The sequence below is a fragment of the Solanum verrucosum genome, unplaced genomic scaffold (assembly GCF_900185275.1).
Source record: "Solanum verrucosum unplaced genomic scaffold, falcon-dt-bn FXZP01000284.1, whole genome shotgun sequence".
NCBI lineage: Eukaryota > Viridiplantae > Streptophyta > Magnoliopsida > Solanales > Solanaceae > Solanum > Solanum verrucosum.
Genome location: NW_026019936.1, coordinates 1,212,568 through 1,237,311, shown reverse-complemented (window position 1 = coordinate 1,237,311; position 24,744 = coordinate 1,212,568). Strand labels below are relative to the sequence as shown.

The following is a 24,744-nucleotide window of genomic DNA, read 5'->3' as shown; positions in this document are numbered from 1 at the left end:
AGCTGTTTTTTCCCTTACGTACACACATTTTTATGCCACCGAAAATACACGTAATAGACTACCCCTTTTAATCTTGTAATGTTTCCTCCGTTTTATTTGGCCCAAAAACTACATGCAATCAATGTGCGTCTCTCTTGAAGGTAAACAATATTTACTATCATATCTTTTAGTACGTAATGAATTAGGTGAGTCATGACATATGAGATTGTAGGTCAATGAATTTTCTTTCAAATGCCACCAATTTTGTATCATTTAATGTTTAAAGTAAAGCATTATGACCATTTTATCAGAGACTAGTGTACAGTGGCGGACCTAGGATTTTCGTTCAGGGGGTTCGAAAAATAAAAGTATAAACGTGTATATATAAGCCAACAAAACAAAATCTCAAGAAAGTCGTAGTATTTAGTTTTAGTGGCGGACCCTTGAATTTTTTTGGGTTTAAAACCACACTTTTAGCATGTTTTATAAAATAAAAAACTAAAAAAAAGGGAACTGAAACCTTAAAAAAAAAAGAAAAAAACTGAAACTGAAAAAGAAAAAAAGAAAACGCTAATGCAGGGATTCGAACCCTCGATGTAAGGCTTAATTTTCAGGGAAAATGCCACTGGGCTATCTCTTTCTCCTTGTCATTGAGGGGGTTCAAAATATATATATCCACATAAATACAGAAAATTACCTTATATATACAGTGTAATTTTTTGCCGAGGGGGTTCGGATACCCCCTCGAACCAACGTGGGTCCGCCCCTGCTAGTGTAGTGTAAATAACAGAAACTTCGAACGTTCATAATTTTGGCTTTGAAGCTGTGTTTTGGGATATTAAGTTTGCTCCAGACACCTCTCCACCACGGCCACTTTAATTTGTTCCATCCCTACATCTCCATTTGTATCCACTTCTTATGGTGTATTTCCCTGTTGCATTTTGCCACCCATTTCCTACTTTTACTGCCTTAAACTTCTCTTTGATGCTGCATATTTTCTTCCAGTACCAACTCGAGTTTTGACTTGGTTTGTATTGCCACCATTCTTCGCTCTTTATATATATATATGATTCACCCACATATTATCTTTCTTCCCTGCCACATCCCATACATATTTCGCTATTGCTGCCTCATTCCATTTTATACACTCTTGTATCACAGCCAATTTATCCACCAATACCTCACAATCCCCTACTGAGAGTCTTTTTGCTGAAATAGGTACCCTAAATACCTAAAAGGTAGTTTACCTCTTGCGTGTTGGGTTATGAAAGTGATTAGGCGTCATACGGAAGCTTACAATTGCAATCAAGACGGTGTTGAAATAGGTACCCCTAAATACCTAAAAGGTAGTTTACCTCTTGCGTGTTGGGTTATGAAGGTGATTAGGCGTCATACGGAAGCTTACAATTGCAATCAAGACGGTGCTGAAATAGGTACCCCTAAATACCTAAAAGGTAGTTTACCTCTTGCGTGTTGGGTTCTGAAGGTGATTAGGCGTCATACGGAACCTTACAATTGCAATCAAGATGGTGATAAATTAGATGACAAATAAAGCGATACTAAAACATAATATTATTAATATGAAAACTAATTTAAAAGAAAATATTATAACTGTTGAGAGAATAAATCTCCCCATAAACTAAACTCTTTAAATATCTACATTGTGGATGCTATTGTTTTTTGTTTTATAAGAAACAAACTTATATTTATAGAGCCCTAAAACTTTTTCTTACTAGAAAAAGAGTCTTTTCTAAAAGGAGAAAATAAACCAAATATGAAAGAATATTATATTTTCCTTTCAAGAAAAGTAAAATCATTTATGGTAATATTTTGTCTTTTCTTTAAGAAAAAATAAATCCTAAATTATGTTAAGAAAATCAGGACAAAACCCTAACATTGCGTACCCTGTCACCTCACACAGGGCCTCCAATTCTTGTTTATCCATGCTTGCTGAAAATATATTCGATTTCACAGCATTGGTCGTTTTGGAGATAGTTTTGTATATAACATTACAACACGATATTAGTCTAAAATCTCCCACCGATTCAGCATGACTACACTTTGGAATCAATGTTATTGTGGTTTTATTCATACCTGTAAGTAGTCTACCCGTATTGAAAAATTCCAGCACTCCTTCCACGACATCATCACTTACCCATACCTCATTTGAACTTATAAATACCTATAATTACCCATTCAAACTAACACACATAATTTATTAAATCATCACAAACACCCACAAAAAAAATTGATAAAAAAACTACATGCAATCAATGTGTGCCTCTCTTGAAGGCAAACAATGTTTACTACCATATCTTTTAGTACGTAATGAATAAGGTGAGCCATGACATATGAAATTGTAGGTCAATGAGTTTTCTTTCAAATGCCACCAATTTTGTATCATTTAATGTTTAAAGTAAAGCATTATGACCATTTTACCAGAGACTAGTGTAGTGTAAATAAGAGAAACTTCGAACGTTCATAATTTTGGCTTTAGATGTTAGTTTCGGGTATAGAAAAACTCTATTTCATGGTCCATACCTCATTTGAACTTATAAATACCTATAATTACCCATTCAAACTAACACACATAATTTATTAAATCATCACAAACACCCACAAAAAAAATTGATAAAAAAACTACATGCAATCACTGTGTGCCTCTCTTGAAGGCAAACAATGTTTACTACCATATCTTTTAGTACGTAATGAATTAGGTGACCCATGACATATGAAATTGTAGGTCAATGAGTTTTCTTTCAAATGCCACCAATTTTGTATCAGTTCATGATTAAAGTAAAGCATTATGACCATTTTACCAGAGACTAGTGTAGTGTAAATAAGAGAAACTTCGAACGTTCATAATTTTGGCTTTAGATGTTAGTTTCGGGTATAGAAAAACTCTATTTCATGGTCCATACCTCATTTGAACTTATAAATACCTATAATTACCCATTCGAACTAACACACATAATTTATTAAATCATCACAAACACCCACAAAAAATTTTGGTCAAAAAACTACATGCAATCAATGTGTGCCTCTCTTGAAGGCAAACAATGTTTACTACCATATCTTTTAATACGTAATGAATTAGGTGAGCCATGACATATGAAATTATAGGTCAATGAGTTTTCTTTCAAATGCCACTAGTTTTGTATCATTTAATGTTTAAAGTAAAACATTATGACCATTTTACCAGAGACTAGTGTAGTGTAAATAAGAGAAACTTTGATACATGTATTTTTAATTGCTACCAGATACACTGAAATAGGGAGAGAGGTGAGAGCGAGATAGGAGGGAGGCGAGCGAAATAATCTATGTATCTCAGATACATGCAAATCACAATAGATACATGTATTTAGGATACCCAAATACATTCTGGAATACAAATACATAGGAAGAGAGGATAGCGAAAAAGGGAGAGATGTAAGTGAGATAGGAGAGAGGGAGCAAGATAGGAGAGAGGCGAGAGAGTCAAACGATGTATGCAAATCCATACAATGTATCTGCAACAAATTACACCTAATTTTAACCTAATATATCTGAGATACATGTATCTGGACGCGTAAAATACATGCATCTGAAATTCAAACTTTGGTAAGATTCATAATATTGAAAACTCACATGAATGAAAATAATTTACTCTTAAACTAGTAAAATATGTATTATTTAACTTTATTCCACTGATACATAGGCTTAGATTAACTTGAATAGGTAAGCAAATACGCGACGAAATATTACAAGCAATATTAAACTAGATAAATTAAAAGGTTGAATCAATTAAAAAATACAAGGTGACTGCTAGATATAGCTATAACTCTAAATTAATTTGAGCTAATTATTTTTAAAAAATAGTCACATAAATTAAAACAGAGTAATCTAATAGTTGCCAACTGTTTCTTTCTCTCACTAATAAATAAAACACGAGTTATTATAAATAAAAAGGGTACATTCATGTGTTTTTATTACTTCTAGAGAGAGAAAGTCAAAAGTGAGCTGTTTTTTTTTTCTTACGTACACACATTTAGGCCACCGAAAATACACATATTAGACTACCCCTTTTAAGCTAGTAATGTTTCTTTAGTTTTATTTTACTTGATCGCTATATTAAAAGTTAATATTTTATTTTATATATCTATTTAATAATTAGTAAAATTTATTACATAAAATAGCAACTGATAAATTTAGAATTTCAAAAAATAATTAATCAAGTTAGTTTATATGGCTACAACGTTGATTAAAAGTTTTTTCAAGGCGCGTATTAGTTCAACTAGGATTAAAAAATATAAAACGGAGAGAGCATTTATTAAAGAGCTAAACAATTATTCTTTTTAAATACTCCTTTTATTATTTTTTTACTTATTCACTAAACTAAACAATATATTTTACATGTTAACATATCATGTTCTACTCTTACCATTAAAATACTTATTTTTCAAAATTTAAGACTAGACATTAATTAAAATGTTATTTAATCAAGGATAGATAAAGTCTAAACTGAACGAGTAAAAAATAAACGGATGGAATATTTAAATAGTATAATTAATAAATACACTTTGAAAAGTCTTATTCTTCTATTTGCGTGTTGACTCTGAAAAAATCTCAATCTCCGACTCATATATATAACCACAACCAAATCCTCTAATTTTTTCAAACCAATTCACTACTCATCTAATATCTCAACAAAACTTTATCTACTCAAAATATTCCTCTTATTTTTTTTTTTGGTCATATTTGCAACTTTCTTATAAGATTGATCTCCTTCTTTGATTAATCTTGAAATTTCCCAAAATATACAAATGGAAGAAATTCAAGTACCTCCTTATTTTATTTGTCCGATTTCTTTAGAGATGATGAAAGATCCTGTCACAATCTCCACAGGAATAACATATGATCGAGAAAACATCGAAAAATGGATATTCTCTGCAAAGAACAACACTTGTCCGGCTACGAAGCAGCCTCTTACATGCATAGAGTTGACCCCAAATGTCACTCTTCGGAGATTTATCCAATCGTGGTGTACTATCAACGCGTCCCATGGTATTGAAAGGTTCCCTACACCAAAACCTCCGGTTAGCAAACCACAAATAATAAAGCTCCTAAAAGAAGCGAAATCGCCTAAATTGCAAATGAATTCTCTCAAGAGACTCAGATCCATAGCTTCTGAGAATGATGCTAACAAACGTTGCATGGAATCCGCGGGGGCAATGGAGTTCTTAGCTTCTATTATTAATAATAATAATTCGAATGAAGTGTTTGAAGAAGAAGATGGTTTCATGAGTACTAAAGACGAAGCACTTAGCATCCTCTATCAACTCAAATTATCTGAAAATGGATTGAGGTCACTCATCATGAGTGGAAATGGTGAATTCATTGAGTCATTGACACATGTCATGCAACATGGGAGCTATGAGTCTAGGGCTTACGCGGTTATGCTAATGAAAGACATGTTCGAAGTATCCACACCAACTTTACTTTTGAGTTTGAAACAAGAATTCTTCACACAAGTTGTTCAAGTCTTGAGGGATGAGATCTCTCAAAAGGCTACAAAAGCATCATTGCAAGTGCTAGTGCACGTGTGTCCATTTGGTAGGAACAGAGTGAAAGCAGCAGAAGCAGGAGCAATTAGGGTTTTGGTTGATCTTCTGCTCGATTCATCTGAAAAAAGGACTTGTGAATTGATGTTAATTTTGTTGGATCAACTTTGTCAGAGTGCAGAAGGGAGAGCTGAGCTATTGAATCATCCCGGAGGATTAGCCATTGTGTCCAAGAAAACACTTAGGGTTTCTAAAGTAGGGAGTGAAAGGGCAATCAAGATCTTACATTCAATCTCAAAGTTTTCATCAACACCATATGTTGTTCAAGAGATGTTGAGTTTGGGTGTGGTGGCAAAACTTTGTTTGGTGCTTCAAGTTGATTGTGGAAGTAAAGCCAAGGAAAGAGCTAGAGAAATTCTCAAATTTCATGCAAAGGCATGGAGGAATTCTCCTTGTATACCTAATAATTTTTTATCTTAATATCCATTTTAGGAATTTGGATGAAAAAGAACAAAAATTGCTTAGGTGGAAATAGAAAAAGAACAGAAGTAGTGGATTATTTATTTGTACATGATTTATTATATTTTAAAAAAAATAGAAAAAAATGGACAAAATTGTCCATGAATTTAATTGTTCATAAATATATCCATCTTCAACTTTATGTGCTTTAGAGTTTTTTTTAAAGTTTTTTATTTATTAAAAGAAGTAGGTAATTGACATGAATATATTTATTCACGTATTTAAATTCCTAACTAACCACCTATATTATAATATCCATAGCTTCACATGGAAATTGATTTTCTATTATTTATTAGACTTCCTTATGGCATCTCATTTTTGACGCTCTTACTTGTGGTCTATAATAATGTTTTCTATTTATTTATTTTGTCTTTTTTTTAATGATATAGAAAAAATTTGAGTACGATCTAATCATGAAGATTGTAACTCTATTAGATCTAGTTTTAAGACGGAATATATTTCTTTTAATTTATTAAAATAAAATCAACTTTTAATATAAAGGTCTATCATATAAACTTGAATCATCGCTATTTTTAAAGTTGACATAAGTTTCTTTACTATAAATTTCACGATTTTTAAAGTCGGCGAATTTTTCTTTTGCCATAAATTTTATTGTTACTGATATTTACATATAAAAAATGGACACTTTATTAGCTCTTATTTGTGATACACAATTTTCTGAAATGTAGATAGTAGTTATGATCGTAACAATAGAAAGAAAGAAAAAACTAAGTCAAAATTTGTGATGAAACTTAGTGTTTATTATTTATGCGTATAAAGATTTTTTGTCTTGTCATAAAAGAATTATGATTCAATAAAATTGTATAATTTAGCTATTAAATTTGATATATAAGGCTTTGAAATAGTTTCTAAAAATCTGTGGACATGAGTGCAACAAGTACATGAAATGAAAGAACAAAGCATCAAGTGGTTAAAGTTTACTAAGAAGGATTGTGGTGGAGAGGTCTCGGGTTTGAGTCGTTTTTGTTAGGAATTACCCCTAATTAGTAGCGAAGCCAGGAATTTCACAAAGGGTGTTCAGAAATAGCACAATAAAAGTTGTTTTCAAAAAATAGAACTAGTGAGATTCAAACACACGAGCACTACTCATTCCAAGGAGATGAAACTACTGGGCTACAATAGTTTGTTGTGTTAAGGGTGTCTAAAATATATTATTTAATCATTTCGTGTATCATTTTACTTGTATATACGGTATTTTTTTCCGACGAAGGGTGTCCAATTGGACACCTTGACCACCGTGTGGTTACGTCACTGCCCTAATGTGGAAATTTTTGGCGCAAATTTAGATTTAGTTGGACTCTAATATAGATACTGGACATCGAGTGAGTGAGAAAAAAAAAATGGTTAAAGTTTGAATGCAATTTATTGGACTTCAATTATTAGCCAATTATTTGATGATCCTAAATATTTTTCAGCTGACTTTAGAAAAATTAATGTATATATGTTTGTATATGAACTTATTTGACTTTTCTAATCAAATATATTAAAGCCATCATTATTTGATAAATTTAACCCTTGGATGGATTAAAAACTATGTACGCATCTAAACTTAGACCATTTTGGCTATTTTGGAAGTAATTAGTGACGAACAAAGTTTCATGCTTAAATAATAAAAAATCTTTTTAATGGTTAACTTTATACATCTTGACATGTACTACTTTGATTAGAAGAGAATGCATAAAGACTACCCTACTTGATTATCAATAAAGACATTTAAAATTTGCACAATTTTATGATCCACTTACAATTGATATAAGAAAAAAAAATGGTAATGTGCGAAGTCCTTGAATAAGCACACAAGAATTGACGAAGTATTACTTCACTTTCTCTTAGTTCAATTCGTAATAATACGTAATAAAGAATAGTATTTGATGATGACGATATGGAGTCAAAAAAGGTTATAGCCTTTGACTTATATTCATAAGGCAAGTGGGAGATCTTATTAAAGTTCTAATTAAATTTTATTTTCCTAAAAGATGTTTTTTGATGTATTATAAGCAATTCAAAAATGTATTTTGAGTTTTGAATGACAAAATGTAGTGTATATTTGCTACTAATATACATAGCATGAGTGTTTCGCTTTATCACATTGTTTTTATGAAATTTTATTTTATTTTTATTTATAATTACACTTTCAGAATATGTCACATAAATTTTCGAACTTTGTTATTATAGATACTCCATGATTTATGTGAGAAACATTGAATAGGCCGATACATAAGATTAGATATTCCTAACAATGAATGAGAGAAAAGCAATGAGTAATTCTGAATTGAAATAAATAACTGTTTTGATGGAATCTTCTTCTTTATAGTAAATTATATTAAAAAAATACAACGTAGACACACGACTCAAACACATTAATAAGCTCAGCACCATCAACTAGTCAATCCAAATGAGGACAATACAAAAAAAAAAAAAAAAGTATAATAACAAAAAAAAAACAAATTTTTTTTTTGCGTCAATACAAACATTTTTTTCTACAAAATAATGAATTATTTTTTAAAAAAATAAATATTTCCAGAGGAGACTTGTGAATTCTATTCCACAATTGCGGCTATATAATTATTTATATTTAATAAAGGAAAAGGGAAGACTTTGTCTCATTAATTAATTGAATTAAATGTGTTGAGGTCCAGTCTCTTTATTATACTGATTGGAAGATATCCAGCCAATGCCAGTTTTCTTTGCTAGTTGGAAAATAACAACCAAAAATGAAATAAAATAAATAAATAAATACATAAATAATAATATTCTCTTTTTTTCTTAGTATCTTCATATCATAAAAATCAGAAGCGAAATTAGAAATTCAACACATATTTAATTGAATATAGTAATTTTCATCTAAACATTGTATTTGTGCAAATATGCTTTTTTTTCTTGGTAAAAGTTGTCTTCAGAGCTAGGAGTCTGAATATGTATTAGGTTAAAAATGATAATTTTTGTTTAAACTTATAAGTGATAGGCAATTCATTAAATATATATAAATATTAAAGTTAGAACTGTATTACTTGAAGGTTTAGAATACATAAAGTTTAAATTTCGATTCCATAATTAAAAAATATGTACTACTTAAAAAATAAAATAAATAGTACTTCTAACTTTTAGTAAGGCAGGGTCCAGTCTGTCATGGCTAGCTGCTAGGAAAATGAGAGACATTATAATATAAAAATAATGGAACCCTACCTTCCATGCAGGTAGTACAATGTATATGGGTGGTCGGTTAGAATTCGAAATAAAATATGAATTTTTTCACAAATTATATAGTGTTAATAACATATTATATTTTATTTATACACTTTTTTAAATCATAAAAATCTCTTAAATTTGGTGGAATCTGGATACATCTCAAAACGTCCCAATACATTACATCTCGGTTTCGAATACATCACTCGATGTCGCGTCAAGGGATGTATCCGATCGATACATCGCGTAAAGTGATGTATCCGATCGATACATCGCGTAAAGTGATGTATCCGACCGATACATCGCGTAAAGTGATGTATCCGACCGATACATCGCGTAAAGTGATGTATCCGACTGATAGATCGCGTAAAGTGATGTATCTGACCGATACAGCGCGTAAAGTAATGTATCCGACCGATACATCGCGTAAAGTGATGTATCCGACCGATATATCGCGTAAAGGGTTGTATCTGACGGATACATCGCATAAAGTGATGTATCCGACCGATAGGAGAGAGTAGGAATTTTTTGTAATTTTCTTAAATGGTGACAAATTTAAGGGAATATGATAAAATAAGTTGTGTATTAGGTAATTTTTCCGTTAAATATATATTACTAGAATAATTTCATATTTTAACCTTCTATCTCTTTCTGCAAACTTTAATTATATTATAACAACACATTTCTATATTTACAAATAATTAAGTAACATATATCGATAGTTTCTTAAATCTGCCAGTATATTTTATTTGAACACTCTCAAACACTTTAATTGAATCACAATGTTGAATATGGATATGGACAATCTTGTCCTTTTTTTACCTTCTATTTTCTGGAAAGAATAAATTATGTACACAAAAAACAATTATTATTTCTATCTAACAATTGTTTGTCCTTTCTATCCTAATTTCTAAAATGGATATGAAGATAATAAATTATTAGGTACACAAGGAGAATTCCTCCATGCCTTTGCATGAAATTTGAGAATTTCTCTAGCTCTTTCCTTAGCTTTGCTTCCACAATCAACTTGAAGCACCAAACAAAGCTTTGCCACCACACCCAAACTCAACATCTCTTGAACAACACTTGGTGTTGATGAAAACTTTGAGATTGAATGTAAAATCTTGATTGCCCTTTCACTCCCTACTTTAGAAATCCTAAGTATTTTCTTGGACACAATGGCTAACCCTCCAGGATGATTCAACAGCTCAGCTCTCCCTTCTGCACTCTGACAAAGTTGATCCAACAAAATTAGCATCAATTCACAAACCCTTTTTTCAGATGAATCGAGCAGAAGATCAACCAAAACCCTAATTGCTCCTGCTTCTGCTGCTTTCACTCTGTTCCTCCCAAATGGACACGCGTGCACTAGCACTTGCAATGATGCTTTTGTAGCCTTTTGAGAGATCTCATCCCTCAAGACTTGAACAACTTGTGTGAAGAATTCTAGCTTCAAACTCAAAAGTAGAGTTGGTGTGGATACTTCGAACATGTCTTTCATTAGCATAACCGCGTAAGCCCTAGACTCATAGCTCCCATGTTGCATGACACGTGTCAATGACTCAATGAATTCTCCATTTCCACTCATGATGAGTGACTTCAATCCTTGTTCGGATAATTTGAGTTGATAGAGGATGCTAAGCGCTTCGTCTTTAATACTCATGAAACCCTCTTCTTCAAATACTTCATTCGAATTATTAATAATAGAAGCTAAGAACTCCATTGCCCCCGCGGATTCCATGCAACGTTTGTTAGCATCATTCTCAGAAGCTATGGATCTGAGTCTCTTGAGAGATTTCATTTGCATCTTAGGCGATTTTGCTTCTTTTAGGAGCTTTATTATTTGTGGTTTGCTAACCGGAGGTTTTGGTGTAGGGAACCTTTCAATACCATGGGACGCATTGATAGTACACCACGATTGGATAAATCTCCGAAGAGTGACATTTGGGGTCAACTCTATGCATGTAAGAGACTGCTTCGTAGCCGGACAAGTGTTGTTCTTCGCAGAGAATATCCATTTTTCGATGTTTTCTCGATCATATGTTATTCCAGTTGAGATCGTGACAGGATCTTTCATCATCTCTAGAGAAATCGGACAAATAAAATAAGGAGGTACTTGAATTTCTTCCATTTGTATATTTTGGAAAATTTCAAGATTAATCAAAGAAGGAGAAATCAAGAACAAGAGAATATTTTTTGTTATTTTGAGTAGATGAAGAAATTGAAGCTTTTGTGGTTATATATATAAGTTGAGAATATTGGAAAGAGATTTTCAAAGTCAAAATTAAACACGGCAAATTAAATAGGCCAAGTTACATGTATACGTAGGAAAAAAAGTGAACACATTTTGACTTTTTCTATCTAATAAGAATAAAAATAATAATAATACTATATATTTAGTTTTATTTTATGTATAATAAACTCGTGTTTTATTAGTGTAAATAAAGATTGCCGACAGGACAACTTACTTTTAATCTTTTATTCACGTTATTAATTTGATTAAACATGAAATTGTAAAATATATTATATATTTAATTTATGTGATTATAATTCGATATCTCGGGTTCAAGCCTTGGATGTGAAGAAAATCTTGTTGAGAGCTCCACCCCCCAAAATGGAACCTACATATTTAATCGGGGCCCCAATGCACACACCACACGGCACACACCGAATGTAAAACCAAAAAAATCATTTTAAATATATAAAATATATTTTAAATAAAATTAATGCTGATGGATGGTTTTGGTTATTGTCTAATTTTCTTTATCAAGTACGATTTATATTAGGTGGATTAAAAATTTGAAATTTATAGATTCCTACAATAGTTTCAAGTTAATACACAATAGTATCTTAGTTCATAACTATATAATTATACATATTTAATGAATTTTAATAAAAATAAAAGACTTGCACAAAGTTACTAATTCTTCACCATTTTGACCTTTACCAATTCTCTTGCCTTTTTATTTATTTCTTACGTATTATTATTATTATTATTATTTATTTATTTTTGAGTAGTGAAAATTTGCATGAAATTTTCAACAGGTTATTTATAGTTCATGTTGCAGTTGGTAGTTAAGACCAGGTTTTAATTGAAATTTTCTTTTGAGTACTCAAAATTTCAAAGAAATTTCCAATAGGTTATTTTTATTTCATGTTGCACTAGTTGGCAGTTAAGAATAGGTACTAATTGAAGCATTCAAGTCAAACTGTTTTTATTTTATTATAATCGTGGTATTCAAGTCAGCTTGCACACATCTCGATTAATTTTATAGAATACATGTTATCTTCTATCATCAACTGATGGAAAGAAATCACCTAATACTTTATTTCTGCTGAAATTTGAATTTGATGAAACCTCATAGTGCTTAACTTAATTACCTTATTGATCATTAGGCGATACATTTGGGTGGCAATCAACCTTTTTTTTAACGGTGTCTTATTTCTATTATTATAATAAAATGTTATTATAAAAAATAATTAATTTATAATAAAACATCATTTGTTACAGAGAAATGTGTCTTTACATAGTTAGATTGAGGAATTTAACAAGGGTCAATAATATTGTGTGCATTTTTTCTCTCGGAATATTGAGAAAAATACACTTATATTTAATATATATATATATACACAAACATTATTTTTTTTGAATGATGAATTTTGACGTGTATTATAGGTTATTGTATTTGATTTGTATCTTATCATTTTGTTGTCTTATTCCCATACAAATTTATCTCAAATCCTATTAGAATAATTTTTCTATCCCACAAAGATATATAGACTAATTACGTATATCATATTCGATCGTGTTCTTTTCAGATCTCACTTGTGAGATTACATTAGGTATGTTATTGTTATTGATTTTCAAAAGTATTTGTCTCAAATTATTCAATATTTTAGAAGTTCAAGATAAAATTAATTAATTTTTTTCTTATTTTACTCATGATAGTATTTTAAAAAAAAAAGATAATCACATAAAACTTATTATGGGGTTTTATTCAATGAATAGAAAGACTATATCACAAGATATATATAATAAAAGTAAAATAATTAAAATTTCTTATAGTTATTATCTTTTTTAAAAGTGCGTAAAAAATACAATAAATAATTTAAGACGGAGAAGTAATTAACTTACAAGTTGATCCTAACAAACACTTGAGTTTGACAGATAGCCATCCTTTTCTAAAATAGCCACAAAACAAATGGTACAAGTTGAAATGAGCTCATAGTATATACTATTGAATTTCCAAGTCAAATTATCCAATATAATTAATGATGAATTCAATAAATTAGAAAAGTCAACTAAGTTCACACAAATTTACATTTATTTTTCTAAAGTCGTTTGGAGAATTCATGGATCATGAAATAAGTGGCTAAATTTTAAAGTCCAATTAATTATTACAATATTCAAAGCTTAACCACTTGATGCTTTCTTCTTTCAATTGACGGACTTGTTGCACTCATGTCCACAAATTTTCAAAGCATTATCGAAATTAATAGTTGTTGAAAAATATTGGAAAATCATGAAAATTCTCGAAGTTTGAAGCATTATCAAAATTAATAATTATCAGAAAATGTTGAAATATCATGGAAATTCTCGAAGTTTGAAGTATTATCGAAATTAATAGTTATTGAAAAATCATAGATATTTTCGAAGCTTGAAGCATTATTGAAATTAATAGTTATTGAAAAATATTGAAAAACGACGGAATTCTCGAAGCTATTGAGGCATACCTATTAACACTGGCCTTAAGAATATTTTACCTGATTTAAGTGTATCCCTATAATTCAATAAACTCTTCTAATATAAAATTAGGAACACAGAAACGGACAAATTTTTTTATTAAAGTAGATTATAACCCAACAAAAAAAAGGGAGCTAGAAGAAGTTTGTTTTTTTTATGTTTTGTATCTTCTTTACTGTAAAAGGAAAAAACTTTTTATAAAGAAAATCTCATATATACAATAAAAGTAGTCAAAACCTTCAACGGCAAAAATATTATTATAGCAAATTAAGAAAAATCATTATTAATGAATAAGAATAATATCCAAATATATGTTCTGTTTAATTGCAAATTAACGTTAGAAAATAGTCAACAATGCTATTAATGGTAGGAAATTATAAAGTTTTGCCAACGGTCAATTTATTATAATGAAGGCCATATATATATAAATGTTAATTAAAAGTATTTTAAAGACATAATCATATTTTTGAGATATTAAAAATACATTTTTCAACAATAGTTAGATTATATTCTATTGAATCGCATTATTTAATAATAAGACAATAAAGTATTACTATAAGATTTAATTATTTCCATATTCATATGATAAAATAAATGTTGATCATAGTTTATGTAGATTAAATTTCAAAAAACAAATGTGACAAATAATTCACATGCATATACAAAAGTCTAAAAAATTGAGTTTTATCATAAAATAAGTGGCTAAGATTAAAGTCCAATTAATTACACTCAATTCCTAATATTGTGTGCTGCTGAGAGACACTAGTTTTAGAATTTTGACAATGTATATTAGTCTTAAATTGGATTATTGACTTGATTAATTTAAATTTGTGTCGTGATGAACCTATTTAAGGGAGAAACATTCTAGGGTTTAAATGTTCTACGACTCTGATGGTTAAAATGGAGAGAGTTTATTCATTGCATCATATTTTTTTATGTTATTTGTGTAACAAAATATTGATACTTCTTCTTACTCTTTTACTAGGTATCTAACACAAATTTACTACTATTAAAGTGTGCGATCAACTCATTTAAAAGCTTAAACGATTAAAGTGGGCGCAATTGAGTAATAATATGACTAAGTAATGACGAATGTGCTCAACATAAGCTTTGCTCAAACTCTAGTTCTATGTTGAAGTATGATTGCGATTGTTTCACGTGTAGGTCTGATTCTTTTTAATTATCTTAAGCACTTGTTAATTCTTCTTTAAATAATGAGCAACGATGAGATTTTATACCACAACACAATTCTAGATGAACGTGTAATTGACATCCAATGCCTTAACTTTCATCAAGTGAAATCTACACATTTAAAATATAATTATGAATTAAAGAATTAGGAATCAATCGAATCTCCCCAAGTAGGATTTGAACCTAAAATCAATCTGTTAACAACCGACCACTCTATCACTGAGCTACTAAGGAAAAACATGAGATTCAATCTCATAGAGTTCAATTTTCCTTTAATTTTTGGGGTTTACGAGGTGAGCACAACTCTTGCTCGGGCAGGTGGTGACAGTTTCCGGCAACTTACTAAATTCCGCCATGCATCGATATCGCCTACCCTAATGTTCTTGCTCCATTACTTTTCTTTTTAGTTCGTTTAAAAGATAATTTTACTTTCTTTTTTCGGCAACTCTTTAATTCTTACTTTTCACATGATATATTTAAGATGACAAAATTAAAAGTCATCTTAATACATTCTACACATCATTAATTTAGAATTACAACATTCAAAAATTAAAACCAGATAAATAAATTGAAACTAAATATCATTTATTCTAATGGTAGGCCACAAGAAAGAGCGTCAAATAAGCTAAGTCTAACAGATATAGATCCATGGTTGGTTAGGAATTTAAGTACTTGAACAAGTGTTCATGTATATTATTTAATAAGTAGAAAAGATATTACATAAAATTAAATAGTAGGACAGGTGAAGATGTATGTATATGAACAATTATATTTCAAGGACAATTTTGTCCACATTTCAATTTTCCTATTTTATTTTTTTTAGTAAACAAATTATGTACACAAATCAATACACTGTATTTTCTTTCTTGTGTATACTATTTCAACCTAAGCAATTTTTGCTCTTTTTCATTCTAATTCCTAAAATGGATATGAAGATAGTAAATTATTAGGTATACAAGAAGAATCCTTCCATGCCTTAACATGAAATTTGAGAATTTCTCTAGCCCTTTCCTTAGCTTTACTTCCACAATCAACTTGAAGCACCAAACAAAGCTTTGCCACAACACCCAAACTCAACATCTCTTGAACAACACTTGGTGTTGATGAAAACTTTGAGATTGAATGTAAAATCTTGATTGCCCTTTCACTCCCTACTTTAGAAACCCTAAGTATTTTCTTGGAGACAATGGCTAATCCTCCTGGATGATTCAATAGTTCGGCTCTCCCTTCTGCGCTCTGACAAATTTGATCCAACAAAACTAGCATAAATTCACAAACCCTTTTCTCAGATGAATCGAGCAGAAGATCAACCAAAACCCTAATTGCTCCTGCTTCTGCTGCTTTCACTCTGTTCCTCCCAAATGGACACACGTTCACTAGCACTTGCAATGATGCTTTCATTGCCTTTTGAGAGATCTCATCCCTCAAGACTTGAACAACTTGTGTGAAGAATTCTTGCTTCAAACTCAAAAGTAGAGTTGGTGTGGATACTTTGAACATGTCTTTCATTAACATAACCGCGTAAGCCCTAGACTCGTAGCTCCCATGTTGCATGACACGTGTCAATGACTCAATGAATGCTCCATTTCCACTCATGATGAGTGACCTCAATCCATTTTCAGATAATTTGAGTTGATAGAGGATGCTAAGCGCTTCGTCTTTAGTACTCATGAAACCATCTTCTTCTTCAAACACTTCATTCGAATTATTATTATTATTAATAATAGAAGCTAAGAACTCCATTGCCCCCGCGGATTCCATGCAACGTTTGTTAGCATCATTCTCAGAAGCTATGGATCTGAGTCTCTTGAGAGATTTCATTTGCATCTTAGGCGATTTTGCTTCTTTTAGGAGCTTTATTATTTGTGGTTTGCTAACCGGAGGTTTTGGTGTAGGGAACCTTTCAATACCATGGGACGCATTGATAGTACACCACGATTGGATAAATCTCCGAAGAGTGACATTTGGGGTCAACTCTATGCATGTAAGAGACTGCTTCGTAGCTGGACAAGTGTTGTTCTTCGCAGAGAATATCCATTTTTCGATGTTCTCTCTATCATATGTTATTCCAGTTGAGATCGTGACAGGATCTTTCATCATCTCTAGAGAAATCGGACAAATAAAATAAGGAGGTACTTGAATTTCTTCCATTTGTATATTTTGGAAAATTTCAAGATTAATCAAAGAAGGAGAAATCAAGAACAAGAGAATATTTTTTGTTATTTTGAGTAGATGAAGAAATTGAAGCTTTTGTGGTTATATATATAAGTTGAGAATATTGGAAAGAGATTTTCAAAGTCAAAAATTAAACACGGCAAATTAAATAGGCCAAGTTACATGTATAAGTAGGAAAAAAAAAATTGAACACATTTTGACTTTTTCTATCTATAAAGTATAAAATAAAAATAATAATAATATATATTTAGTTTTATTTTATGTATAATAAACTCGTGTTTTATTAGTGTAAATAAAGACTGCCGACAGGACAACTTACTTTTAATCTTTTATTCACGTTATTAATTTGATTAAACATGAAATTGTAAAATATATTATATATTTAATTGATGTGATTATAAAAAAATGTTATCTATGATGAGTATATAGAAAACTTTAAGGTTAAATCATTTGAAATATAATTAATATTAGGTGTGGTACAATGGTGTAACTTCCCCACCATTATTAATTCGATGTCTCGGGTTGTGTATGAAAAAAATCCTATTGAGGGCCTCACCTTCAAAATAGAACCTGCAATGCATGATACATATTTAATCGGGACTCCAATGCAGACATCACGTAAAATATATTTTTAATAAAAATTAATGCTGATGGAAGGTTTTGGTTATTGTCTAATTTTCTTTATCAAGTGCGATTTATATTAGGTGGATTAAAAATTTGAAATTTATAAATTCGTACAATAGTCTCAAGTTAATACAGAATAGTATATAATTATAAATATTTAATGAATTTTAATAAAAATAAAAGACTTGCACAAAGTTACTAATTCTTCACCATTTTGACCTTTACCAATTCTCTTGCCTTTTTATTTATTTCTTACGTATTATTATTATTATTTATTTATTTATGAGTAGTGAAAATTTGCATGAAATTTTCAACAGGTTATTTATAGTTCATGTTGCAGTTGGTAGTTAAGACCAGGTTTTAATTGAAATTTTCTTTTGAGTACTGAAAATTTCAAACTGAAAATTTCAAAGAAATTTTCAATAGGTTATTTTTATTTCTTACTTTATTGATCATTAGGCAATACATTTGGGTGGCAATCAAACTTTTTTTTTAACGGTGTCATATTTCTATAATTATAATAAAATGTTATTATAAAAATAATTAATTTATAATAAAACATCGTTATAGAGAATGATTTGTTACAGAGAAATGTGTCTTTATATAGTTAGCTTGAGGAATTTAACAAGGGTCAATTTATACTGTGTGCATTTTTCTCTTAGAATATTGAGAAAAAATACACTTATATTTAATATATATATATATATAAAATTTAGTGTTTGACAAATAATATTTTTCTTGAATAATGAATTTCGATGTGTATTATTATAGGTTGTTGTATTTGATTTGTATCTTATCATTTTGTTGTCTTATTCCCTTACAAATTTGTCTCGAATCCTATTAGAATATTTTTTTCTATCCCATAAAGATAGACTAATTATGTATATCATGTTCTATCTTGTCTTTTTCAGATCTCACTTGTGGGATTACATTAGGTATGTTATTGTTATTGATTTTCAAAAGTAATTGTCTCAAATTATTCAATATTTTAGAAGCTCAAGATAAAATTTATTAATTTTTTTCTTATTTTACTCTTAATAGTATTTTTTTTTGTAAAGATAATCACATAAAACTTATTATGGGGTTTTATTCAATGAATAGAAAGACTATCTCACAAGATATAAATAAAAGTAAAATAATCAAATTTTCTTATAGTTATTATCTTTTTTAAAAGTGCGTAAAAAATACAATAAATAATTTAAGACGGAGAAGTAATTAACTTACAAGTTGATCCTAACAAACACTTTAGTTTGACAGATAGCCATCTTTTTCTAAAATAGCCACAAAAGAAATGGTACAAGTTGGAATGAGCTCATAGTATATACTATTGAATTTCCAAGTCAAATTATCCAATATAATTAATGATGAATTCAATAAATTAGCAAAGTCAACTAAGTTCACACAAATTTACATTTATTTTTCTAAAGTCGTTTGGAGAATTCATGGATCATGAAATAAGTGGCTAAATTTTAAAGTCCAATTAATTATTACAATATTCAAAGCTTAACCACTTGATGCTTTCTTCTTTCAATTGACGGACTTGTTGCACTCATGTCCACAAATTTTCAAAGCATTATCATCAAAATTAATAGTTGTTGAAAAATATTGAAAATTCTCGAAGTTTGAAGCACTATCAAAATTAATAGTTACTGGAAAATATTGGAAAATCTCGATTTTTTTTGAAGTTATTGATGAAGCATGCCTATTGACATTGTTCTTAAGGATATTTTACTCGATTTAATTAGGTTAGGTGTCTCATTTAAAATTCAACAAGCTCTTCTAATATAAAATTAAGAGCACATAAACTGGCAAACCATTTATACAAAGTGATCATACTCGACGTTTCAGACTACATGGAATAGTCGAAATATGAATCTGAAGTCTCCTTGACCCGACATCCGTGGAAACCACAAGAAACTACTCAACACCTACAAAGGCTAAAACAAGCTCGGGACCTCACAAAAATCAACCAAGACCTCACCTAGGTCTAAAATCATCCATTGAATCCAACGGAACTCTCGGAATTCTGATCCAAGCATCCAAATCTCGATTGTTGACCAAAGTCAACCCAAAGGCAAAATTTTCACAAATTCACAACTTAGGACCTCAAATCCTTAAAAAGACTCCGAATCTGAAACCGAAAACTCTCTCATATTAGATTCCACATTCCTGGGTTGATCGAATAGACCAAATTCTATTTCGACACTCGAAACTCCAAAAGACACCAAAAAACCATTTTTAAGCAAATTAAGTCTTTCCAAAATCAAAACTTACCAAATTCTCAACTTTTTACTCAAAGCTTGAAAAATAACTTTCAAAACTCAAAGATAGAAGACTTAGGGCTAATATCGAAAGGGTAAAATAGTGAATTTTCAAAAATGACCAACCGGATCATTACACTCCTTTGCTAAGTAATTGACACATGTTCATTACTGTTAAGGATGTGATCAACTCATTTAAAAGCTTAAACGGTTAAAGTGGACATAATTGAGTCATAATATAACTAAGTAATGAAGAATGTGCTCAACATCAAACTCAAGTTCGATGTTGAAGTATGATTGTGATCGTCATTGAGATTTTATACCACAACACAATTCTAGATGAACGTGTAATTGACATTCAATGCCTTAACTTTCATCGAGTGAAATCTAAACATTTAAAATATAATTCTGAATTAAAGAATTAGGAATCAATCGAATAGGATTTGAACCTACGACCAATCGGTTAACAGCCGGTCATTCTACCACTGAGCTACTGAGGAACAACAAGATATTCGATCTCATAGAGCTCAATTCTCTTTCTTCGAATTTACCCGGTGAGCACAATTTTTGATCAGGTAGGTGGTGCCGGTTTCCGACAACTTACTAACTTCCACCATGCATCGGTCATCGCCTACCCTAATGCTCCTTCTCCGTTACTTTTCTTTTTAATTCGTTTAAAAGATAATGTTTCTTTCTTTTTTTTGGCAACTCTTTAATTTTTACTTTCCGCATGATATATTTCAGATCACACGATTAAAAGTCATCTTAATACATTCTACACATCTTTAATTTAAGATCACAACATTCAAAATCCAAACCAATAAATAAATTGAAACTAAATATCATTATTCTAATGGTAGGCCACGAGAAAGAGCGTCAAATAAGGGATGCTGAGGAAGTAAATGTCTAATAAATTATGGTTGGTTAGGAATTTAAGTACTCAGCTTGAATAAGTGTATATATTACCTAAACTACATAAAATTAAATAGTAGGACAGGTGAAGATGTATGTATATGAACAATTATATTTCAAGGACAATTTTGTCCACATTTCAATTTTCCTAATTTTTTTTTCAGTAAACAAATTATGTACACAAATCAATACACTGTATTTTCTTTTTTGTGTATACTATTTCTATCTAACAATTGTTTGTCCTTTTTATCCTAATTCCTAAAATGGATATGAAGATAATAAATTATTAGGTATACAAGGAGAATTCATCCATGCCTTTGCATGAAATTTGAGAATTTCTCTAGCTCTTTCCTTACCTTTACTTCCACAATCAACTTGAAGAACCAAACAAAGCTTTGCCACCACACCCAAACTCAACATCTCTTGAACAACACTTGGTGTTGATGAAAACTTTGAGATTGAATGTAAGATCTTGATTGCCCTTTCACTCCCTACTTTAGAAACCCTAAGTGTTTTCTTGGAGACAATGGCTAATCCTCCTGGATGATTCAACAGCTCGGCTCTCCCTTCTGCGCTCTGACAAATTTGATCCAACAAAACTAGCATAAATTCACAAACCCTTTTCTCAGATGAATCGAGCAGAAGATCAACCAAAACCCTAATTGCTCCTGCTTCTGCTGCTTTCACTCTGTTCCTCCCAAATGGACACGCGTTCACTAACACTTGCAATGATGCTTTCATTGCCTTTTGAGAGATCTCATCCCTCAAGACTTGAACAACTTGTGTGAAGAATTCTTGCTTCAAACTCAAAAGTAGAGTTGGTGTGGATACTTCGAACATGTCTTTCATTAGCATAACTGCGTAAGCCCTAGACTCGTAGCTCCCATGTTGCATGACACGTGTCAATGACTCAATGAATTCTCCATTTCCACTCATGATGAGTGACCTCAATCCATTTTCAGATAATTTGAGTTGATAGAGGATGCTAAGCGCTTCGTCTTTAGTACTCATGAAACCATCTTCTTCTTCAAACACTTCATTCGAATTATTATTATTATTAATAATAGAAGCTAAGAACTCCATTGCCCCCGCGGATTCCATGCAACGTTTGTTAGCATCATTCTCAGAAGCTATGGATCTGAGTCTCTTGAGAGAATTCATTAGCATCTTAGGCGATTTTGCTTCTTTTAGGAGCTTTATTATTTGTGGTTTGCTAACCGGAGGCTTTGGGGTAGGGAACCTTTCAATACCATGGGACGCATTGATAGTACACCACGATTGGATTAATCGTCGAAGAGTAACATTTGGGGTCAACTCTATGCATGTAAGAGACTGTTTCGTAGCAGGACAAGAGTTGTTCTTTGTAGAGAATATCCATTTCTCGATGTTTTCTCGATCATATGTTATTCCAGTTGAGATCGTAACAGGATCTTTCATCATCTCTAGAGAAATCGGACAAATAAAATAAGGAGGTACTTGAATTTCTTCCATTTGTATATTTTGGGAAATTTCAATATTAATCAAAGAAGGAGATCGATCAATCTTATAAGAAAGTTGCAAATATGACCAAAAAAAAAATAAGAGGAATATTTTTTAGTAGATGAAGTTTTGTTGAGACTTTAGATGAGTAGTGAATTGGTTTGAAAAATAGAGGATTTGGTTGTGGTTATATATATGAGTTGGAGATTGAGCTTTTCAAAGTCAACACGCAAATAGAAGAATAAGACTTTTCAAAGGGTGTTTGCTTTTAATATTTTAAAAGATTGTTTACAGCTCGAGGCATCATCATATATAATACTCCTTCTAATTAATGAAAAATTGTTCAAAATATATTCAAATTTTGATCGAAATTATTGTAATAATCTCAAACTTTTTGTAGGATCTATTATCTCCGCACTATTTAATAGTGTATTTTAAAAATGTATAGGTGTTCACGTGGACATCATAAATATTGTATTATTATAAATATTTACTTGTCCAGCTGGGCACTTATATATCTTTAAAATACACTATTAAATAGTGCAAGGAGGTAATAGGTCCTGCTCAAAGTTTCAGATTGTTACTAACAATTTCCAAATATATTCCACACCTTTTTCCCTAAAAAAAATGACTTTTTTATATTTAGTAAATAATTTAATTTAATTTCCTACCTGACATGACATGTTTAAAATTATATGTACAATATAATCACCATAAAAATTATTAGTTCCTTTCACTTTCTTAAATTGTGCGCAAAGAGATGAATCCAAAAAATAAATTTTTATAAGTTATGGATTTTAAGACGGTGATCTCAAATTGTAATTAATGAATTCTAAATTTATTTTCCTTTCATTTACATTATATATAGTGGCAGAGTTGGAATTTTAATTAAAGGATAATAATATAAATATATAAAAAAGTAAAATCGCTAGTAGCTAAGGAATGTTAATATGTGATATATATACATAAAAATATTTTTATTTAACTATATAATGTAATTTTTCGACAACACAACTGACACCCTCAAATATAAGTGGCTCCACCATTATATATAATTATTAAATTTTATCAAATTCGTATTTCGTAGAACTTGTATTTGCGCGGGCCAAGTGTGTGTGAACGTGTTTTGACTTTCTCTCTCTAGAAAATAAATAAAAACACATGCATGCGTATATCTCGTGTTTTTATTTATTACAAATAATATATTTAGTGAGAGAAAGTGATAGCTGCAACTTGCCGACGTGACAACTACTATGTTAGACGTGTTTTTTTGTCCAAATTTCCATTTTGGCTGCGCTTTCTAAGTTACTTTTGGAGTCTCAAATTACCATGTGTTTTGGTCGGTTTGATTTAATATAATAGATAAGTAAAAGTTAAATTCGAGAAAAGCTTCTTCTCTCCGGCCCGATAGTGAAGCTCGAGCCCTTCTCTCCAGCCCAATTGAATGATTATGGTATGAGTTTTTTCCAACTTGAATCGGGCCGGATGTAGGTTGACCCAACCCTTTTGTTAGGCTTATGAGTAGGAACTACTTACATATAATGTAGTATTCGATTGGTCACTAATGGATTGAACAATACGAAATAGGGCTCTAGCTGGAAATCAAACCATGGTCTCGCAGGTAGTGTTTTGGCTTGTACCAGCAGTAATGCAGTATAAGGACACTCTTATTCTCCTCATTGGTGTACTACTCCCTCTGTCCCTAATAACTTGTCCACTTTTCTTTTTTTAGTTGTCCCTAATTACTTGTCCATTTTGACAAATCAAGAAATGACAAAAAAAAAAAGTTACCCATTATACCCTCAATTAATTACTTTGAAAAATGTAAAATTTTTTGAAAATCTTATGTTTTTAATTCACTCACCTCCTAATTAATAAGGGTAAATTGGTAAACTCACTATGTCAATAATTATTTTCTTAATAGGTGTGTCAATTAAAAAATGGACAAGTAATTAAGGACAAATGGAGTATTAATTAAATGTTAATTTCTATTAGTTTTTCAAGATAGATATATATAAATATACATATACATACATGATTTTTTTCGAAGTTACATATATGGCAAAAAAAAGTCATTGACTTGGGAAATTGATGGGTGAGTAGGGTTTCCACC

General features: G+C 30.6%; 5 protein-coding genes across 5 annotated transcripts in view; 1 reads left to right on the top strand and 4 right to left on the bottom strand.

Annotated features, from left to right (window-relative positions):
* LOC125836196 (F-box protein SKIP22-like) overlaps positions 1-24,744 on the bottom strand; it is a 218,576-nt gene that overhangs the window by 30,861 nt on the left and 162,971 nt on the right. The gene's annotated exons all lie outside the window — the stretch shown is intronic.
* LOC125836284 (E3 ubiquitin-protein ligase PUB23-like) lies at positions 4,730-6,036 on the top strand. Its single transcript, XM_049515461.1, has one exon. It carries the CDS (start codon positions 4,782-4,784, stop codon positions 5,997-5,999), a length of 1,218 nt encoding a protein of 405 aa, XP_049371418.1. The 5' UTR covers positions 4,730-4,781; the 3' UTR covers positions 6,000-6,036.
* LOC125836274 (E3 ubiquitin-protein ligase PUB22-like) lies at positions 10,115-11,412 on the bottom strand. The gene has a single exon (XM_049515449.1). It carries the CDS (start codon positions 11,374-11,376, stop codon positions 10,156-10,158), a length of 1,221 nt encoding a protein of 406 aa, XP_049371406.1. The 5' UTR covers positions 11,377-11,412; the 3' UTR covers positions 10,115-10,155.
* Positions 16,099-17,366, bottom strand: LOC125836252 (E3 ubiquitin-protein ligase PUB23-like). Its single transcript, XM_049515429.1, has one exon. It carries the CDS (start codon positions 17,329-17,331, stop codon positions 16,099-16,101), a length of 1,233 nt encoding a protein of 410 aa, XP_049371386.1. The 5' UTR covers positions 17,332-17,366.
* Positions 21,379-22,757, bottom strand: LOC125836238 (E3 ubiquitin-protein ligase PUB22-like). The gene has a single exon (XM_049515403.1). The coding sequence runs from the start codon at positions 22,641-22,643 to the stop codon at positions 21,411-21,413; it is 1,233 nt and encodes a 410-aa protein (XP_049371360.1). The 5' UTR covers positions 22,644-22,757; the 3' UTR covers positions 21,379-21,410.